Raw genomic sequence first — 6,452 nt, 5'->3', positions numbered from 1 at the left:
AGGTCAACCAATTAGTAATCTATATTGCTCTGTCTAATTGGCTTCAAATGTCAACATAAGCGTTTCCCTTTTGCAGGCATACCGATGGGAAAACTAAAGATGATATTTAAGATTTAGCATTTTTCATTTTCTTGAATTCCAGGAGTCTTATATTAAGATGAAGCTCTTTATGTCAACTTTCTTGGTCAATTTAATAGAATCATAAACTAAGATGAGCCTTATATTGAGGCCAATGCTCCAACTTCCTCTAATTCTCATACAATGGGTAAAGAAAGATTGCCTAATGTGAAGGATAGTAGCACCACCTTAACTGATAAAGTACATTATTAGAAATTTGGCCATTTTCAACATTAGTGAGGAATTTTATTCGATCAATGAAAACGGTTTGCAGAACTGATAAAGGCCACGAGTATAAGGACGTCATCATTACATTGTTCCAAACAAACAGTTTGAAGAAAAGTTCCCATCAACAGCTGCAGCAAACATCAAAGCATCCACATTTCAGCAGTTGCTTTCTGTCAGAAATTCAGACAAGCCGTCAGGAAGAACTAAAATAAAGAGCAACCGGAAACACAAAACAACAGAAAGCAACCAAAGCATCAAGAACAAAAAGAAATACAAACTAATTGTCCACATCAAATTGGCTCAACCAGCTGAAAATCAACGCATGTGAAGAGGAGATCTCAGCGCACCTCTGCATGTGCAGTATTTCTCAAAACATTAGAATTACAATATATATATATATATATATATATATACTATCTATCTTACTAATAAGATGCAAAACACTTAATCAGTGTGTCTATATAGATTGACAATGAAACTCCAGAAATGCTTAAATGCAGATGAGAAGCGAACAATGGCAGCGTATCAGGCAATCCCAAAAATTTTCATTGCACAATTGCTGCCATGGTTGTTCTAGGGGTCATTTGCTTTCCTTTAAATTTTTTACATGACCACCATTGAAACACCATCTCATCCATGAAAAACACAAAAAGAGATCAAACTGTTTCTCATCCACTCTAAAATTCTATTGTGCTCTTGTGTTTGTCTTTCATGATTCTCTTGTTTTCAATCTCTAATTTCTAATCTTTTCTCTACCTTCCTCTTTTTCCTTTCTATGTAATTCTCTCTGTATTTATTATGGTCCACTGATTAGTATAAAGACATTTCTTGCCCTACATCAATTCATCAACAACTATAATAATAAGAAATAAACAATCAAGTATCTACATTATTATTCTAAAGGAAATTAAACAATGAACAGAAGTGCTTTCCAGTGAAGAGAAAAGCATTGCAAGTTCAAATTTAATCTCCACCAGAGGTGTTTCATTCCCTTTGAAATGCTCCACATTGAATAACTGGAAGATTTTTTTTATTCAAAATGGAATTTCCAGCCCAATATGTCCAAATCTAATGTAACCACCAAATACCAAGCGAATAAAAATCTGTAGGTCCTTAGTAAAAGCAATCAAAAATTGGATGATCCACCAAAATATTATCCATTCTATACCAAAAACAAAAAAGGAAAGGAAAAAGGAAAACAGAACTTCCTTATATCTAAATAACAACACTTCTGACTAAACATTGTTTCACCGCCTCAACTCCAATATAGTACCAAAATGTAGACGAATATTGGCAGTTAAAACAAAGAAACTTCAGGCTTGACTCTAGTAGCACCTTAGATTAAGTCAATTTTGAAGGAAAATAAAGAAAAGGAATAAAAAGCTTGTTGAAAAAGTGGAAAGCTAGCATGTATGTGAAATAGACCAATGCTTGCACTTGCATTAACAAATAAAAACCAATGCACTTGAATGCCTCTTACATTTTCCTTTCATATATAACCTTTCAAGAATCCAATAATGGAAAATATTTAAAAAGTTTACCTAAGCATTTTATCCATTTCTCCTCAATTTCAAACAAAAGATGGAAATCAAGGAAAATGAAAGAGCTTCTTGCCTGCTCTATATAAGGGTAACTGATACATTAGAATATTTTCAAAACCATTTCTCAGATTGATAACATTACTTCCTTCAGCAAAGTATAGGAACAATTACTTTTTGTTACCTCAAGAGTTAACAAAAAGGATGGGGCCACATTTCTACAGCATATGTGCTTACAAAGACTTGCTAGTTCATAAACCAGCAAGTAAATTGATATCTGGACTTAAAGTAAAAACAATGGCTTGAAGTTATTGTCCTCTATTCTCAATAACAGTGATATTCCATGTGACATGTACTATGGGTTTTCGAGTAGGTTGACTGAAAATTGGAACACTACAGACGACTTGAGGCTTGCAACTGCAAAGAATTTTCTGTCATAAATAAAGGAGGATTTTGCTGTGGGGTTAGATTTGGTCGAGTGTCAAGTTTGTAAAGATTGTGGAGCGAATTTGCTCTCCCAAGGACAATGACCATAGTAGTTTTGCTATCTAATATTATATACGTTTATTAGCTTTTCTTTCTTTCTTTTTTGTTTTGGGAAAAAGTAGCACATTTATGGCACCATACTTAAGTCTTAAATTGCGGTGTACTAAATTCAATATATATGTTAGTCACTCTTTCCAATGCATGTGTACATTAGCTTTCTGGGATACCATCTTATGCTCCTTCTAATGCCTAGTGACTAACTTTTTCTTAAACAAAATAGTTTCCAACTATAGCCATAAGTATATAAGCAAAATTTACAGATGCCTGAATTAGAAAAATATACAAAAAAAGTGAACAAGTTGTTCAAAAGGTAGCTTCAAGACTGATTATCTCTAGTTACTCACGTAGTACAGATAAAAAAACATCGAAAAGGCCTCAGAACAGCTAAGATAACAAGTTAAAAAAAGTTAGTATCCAAGAAAACCTCCCAACCACAAGTGGATGCAACACTGCCCAAAAACAGAAAAGAAGGCCCCAAAATCAGAAAAATATATTAAAGAATTATGTCACTGCCACTTCCATGGTGAACAAAAAGAAAACACTACTATGAACTCTTGAGAGTGTGAGGCCTAGAAGAAAACTCAAAACTTGGCTCTGTACCATAAAAAATGGATAACACTATCCTCTATGATCATTAAAATAATTTTGTTTACCTCAATCCAAATGATTTATAAAACAACCAAGATGGTACAATCCCATAAGATTGCAGTTTCCTTATTCCCTTGATGATGGGCAATCTTTCAAATAAAAAAGTGAGCAACTAGAAACAGGCAGCACCAAAATAAGGTTAAAAGCCTTAAAAAGATGTACAAGAGATGAAGAGAAATGGGGCAGTGCAAGAAGAGACGATCAATAATCAAGTATCCCCCTTATACATTATACATCATTTGGGGGATAAATTTATCTTGGAGAATTTTCTTTGGATAACATCACCAATACAGATTATACTGTGTGCAATATATCAAGCCATAGCCTTCATCTATAACGGAACTTCTACCTTTCTATCTTTTTTGATGGCTAAAAGAAGGGAGAATTGAAAAAAAAATCTTTGTAGTTGTTAAAAAAGAAGGATTGAAATAAATACTTCATCAATTTTCTGGAGCCAAACTCTTCTNAAGAAGAGACGATCAATAATCAAGTATCCCCCTTATACATTATACATCATTTGGGGGATAAATTTATCTTGGAGAATTTTCTTTGGATAACATCACCAATACAGATTATACTGTGTGCAATATATCAAGCCATAGCCTTCATCTATAACGGAACTTCTACCTTTCTATCTTTTTTGATGGCTAAAAGAAGGGAGAATTGAAAAAAAAATCTTTGTAGTTGTTAAAAAAGAAGGATTGAAATAAATACTTCATCAATTTTCTGGAGCCAAACTCTTCTATCTTCCACCAATTAATTGACAGAGACCCTTTCAATCATCCTAAGAGGCTTGGCTCACTCATTAGTATCTCTATCATTAAGGTTTCTAAAAATTTTTGGCCCAACCCCACTTAGAAGTAGATATTGTCACCATAGCAATAGGAGAATCATAAGAAGTCGAATGCTCATAAACCACAGAACAAGTTCCTCAATCTATTTCTCTTACCAGAGCCTTATTCTTGCTCCATTACAAACTGATACTAATTCATATTGGAAAGAAACATTAGGCTAAAAATTGACTTCAATGGGAAACAGCTAGAGCCTCTTGTCATTTCATTAGAATCCCACCATAATAGTAAATGCATAGGTAAAAAGAAAGCCAATATTAGAAACCTTGTTTCTTGGTTTCCATAGTGTTGAAAGAAAAGAACAAAATACTTAATCTAAATGAATACATCCTTTAGATTGTAATAATGAAAAGAAACAAAGAACTGCAATCTGAAAAGGTTTAACAATATGAACCAACTAATTAATGCGAGCCACCTCATTCAAGCAAATCAAAGTAGAAATTTGCAACATTCCTATTATGTTTTGCAAAGAATATAAAAATCTAAAAAAGGATATTCACTTTGATTAAACATCATTGTATACAAAACAATTGGGACAGTTTAAACAAAACTGATACTACTAAAAAATAAAAGACCTATAACCTCAAATCTAAACGCTTGTTCAAACCCCGTCTTAGAAACTAATTGGGTCGTGTTCATATCTCTTTGTCCCCAAAAAATCCTGGCTCAAAACACAAACAATTTACAACCACCTAATTCAATACACCCCATTTCTTAAGTGCTCCCACCAACACTTTAACAAATTTGTGACACACAATTGCAACAAAGACCTCACATTGACCACAATCAGCCCATTACCCACCTTTATACATACGCTGATACTAACTTTAGCATTTATAACTATTTAAATAACTTTCAAGATCCCACAGGAAGAGTAAGTAGGATTTGATCACTACCAAAAATGCATCCAATGATTACAATAAGTATCAATTCCCATCCCCTTAGCTAAAATTCTAGTTACTCCATGATGACTTTTTAATGAGTGAAGTCACAATGTCATAATCATTTACGATGGTTTCTCCTAAACTTAATTTTCAAACTTATGACAATATAAAAACTAAATGTTCATGAACCCCAAAATTCAAAACAAAAGATTAGATAAATAAAAAACCAAGAAAATCACTAAAACATTCCTAAACAGTGTACATACTAAATCATATATAAATGATATTACAAGTAGCCCTGAGCAAAAACACCAACCCTATATTAGGCAGAAGTCCTATTAATTAAATCAGCTTTGAACAGAAAAAATCCATTAAAAAAAAAAAAAAAAATTCAAGGAAAAAAACTCTAAATAATCAGCATGAAACCCTATATTTAAGTGCAGGACATGAATCGAGACCACATAATTTCAAAAACCCAGCACAGATTGAAATAAAAAAAATTATCTATCACGTCAAAACCTAGATTAGCTAAACAACGTGATAGACAAACAAATAAATCAAGAAAGAAAAACTCACCATCAAATAAAAAGAAAAAGGCAAATGATTAGGAAGCGTTGGCAGTTTTGGGAATGAGAGGGATGGCGGCGCCCTTGGAAGTCTTCAATTTGGTCTCCTCTTCACGGATCTTTTGCATCTGGAGCATACGTTCCATGACGAGTTCGTACTCGCATTTCTCGTAGGAGTGGCGTTCGTTTTCGCACTTCCACGGCAAGTAGAATTCGGTCTGTCTGCATTTGTTGAGAGGGATAAGCAAGTGGGCGCATTGATCTCTGTACGGAATAGGGACTCTCGCCTCCACCATTTCCTCTTGCGTTGCTATCATCTTCTTCGATGATCCGGGAACTTCCATGATCTCTGATTAATAGATGGTTCTGGTTTTGGTTTGTTTGTTTTGTTTGTGTTTTGAGTGCTGAGTCTGGGTGGCGTCACCGCCCGTACGGGTGTTTCACAAATGGCTTTGCTCTACGGAGTCGTTTTGGGTTTTCCCTGCTACCAGTCCAGTTATCTCACCCGTTGAGTTTATATAATTTTTTTCAAAAAGATACTAAATTCATCCAATATTCTCACCGAAAAATGATAGAATTATTGAAAGTTACATATCGAATTTGTATACCGAATAACGTGATAAAATCTTGATCGTTGATTAATGTTAACTTATAATGAATCAACGGTTAAATTTTGTCACGTCATTCGGTGCACAAATTTGATGTATACCTTTCGATAACTGTAACATTACTCTATTCTCACCACTTGAGTTTATATAAAGGATGTTATCAGTTAAGGTTATTTAATTTTTAAATTAATACTAAAATTATTATTAACATTTATTATTATAGATATCATAATTTTATAAACAAAATAAAGTTTCGTTAACTTCATAAACTATAAAATAAAAGTTAAGATAAGTTGTGATCAATTAATTTGTTATATATATTTTTCTTCAATTGGTTAAAATTGCATTTATATTTTTAATTAATATTATCTTTAATGGTTAAAATCTATTATGTTCCATACATAGTACATACATAAATACATTATCCTAGTATAACTGTATCAGGGTCATGCTTGAATATTATTGG

General features: G+C 33.0%; 1 protein-coding gene across 1 annotated transcript; it reads right to left on the bottom strand.

The window, feature by feature from the left end:
- Positions 1 to 323: 323 nt before the first annotated feature.
- LOC116141797 (NADH dehydrogenase [ubiquinone] 1 beta subcomplex subunit 7-like) lies at positions 324 to 5,722 on the bottom strand. The gene is made up of 2 exons (XM_031427275.1): positions 5,389 to 5,722; positions 324 to 515 (listed from the first exon to the last, which is right to left on the bottom strand). The coding sequence occupies exon 1, from the start codon at positions 5,720 to 5,722 to the stop codon at positions 5,417 to 5,419; it is 306 nt and encodes a 101-aa protein (XP_031283135.1). The 3' UTR covers positions 324 to 515; positions 5,389 to 5,416.
- Between the last annotated feature and the right edge of the window lie 730 nt (positions 5,723 to 6,452).

The sequence above is a fragment of the Pistacia vera genome, unplaced genomic scaffold, assembly GCF_008641045.1.
Source record: "Pistacia vera cultivar Batoury unplaced genomic scaffold, PisVer_v2 Contig400, whole genome shotgun sequence".
In the NCBI taxonomy this organism is placed as follows: Eukaryota; Viridiplantae; Streptophyta; class Magnoliopsida; order Sapindales; family Anacardiaceae; genus Pistacia; species Pistacia vera.
The sequence above is the reverse complement of the archived record's forward strand: the minus strand, read 5'-3'. Positions and strand labels throughout refer to the sequence as shown.

Bases quoted from the DNA above. Each gene is read 5' to 3' on its own strand.
- LOC116141797 (XM_031427275.1), bottom strand. From the start codon at position 5,722: ATGGAAGTTCCCGGATCATCGAAGAAGATGATAGCAACGCAAGAGGAA.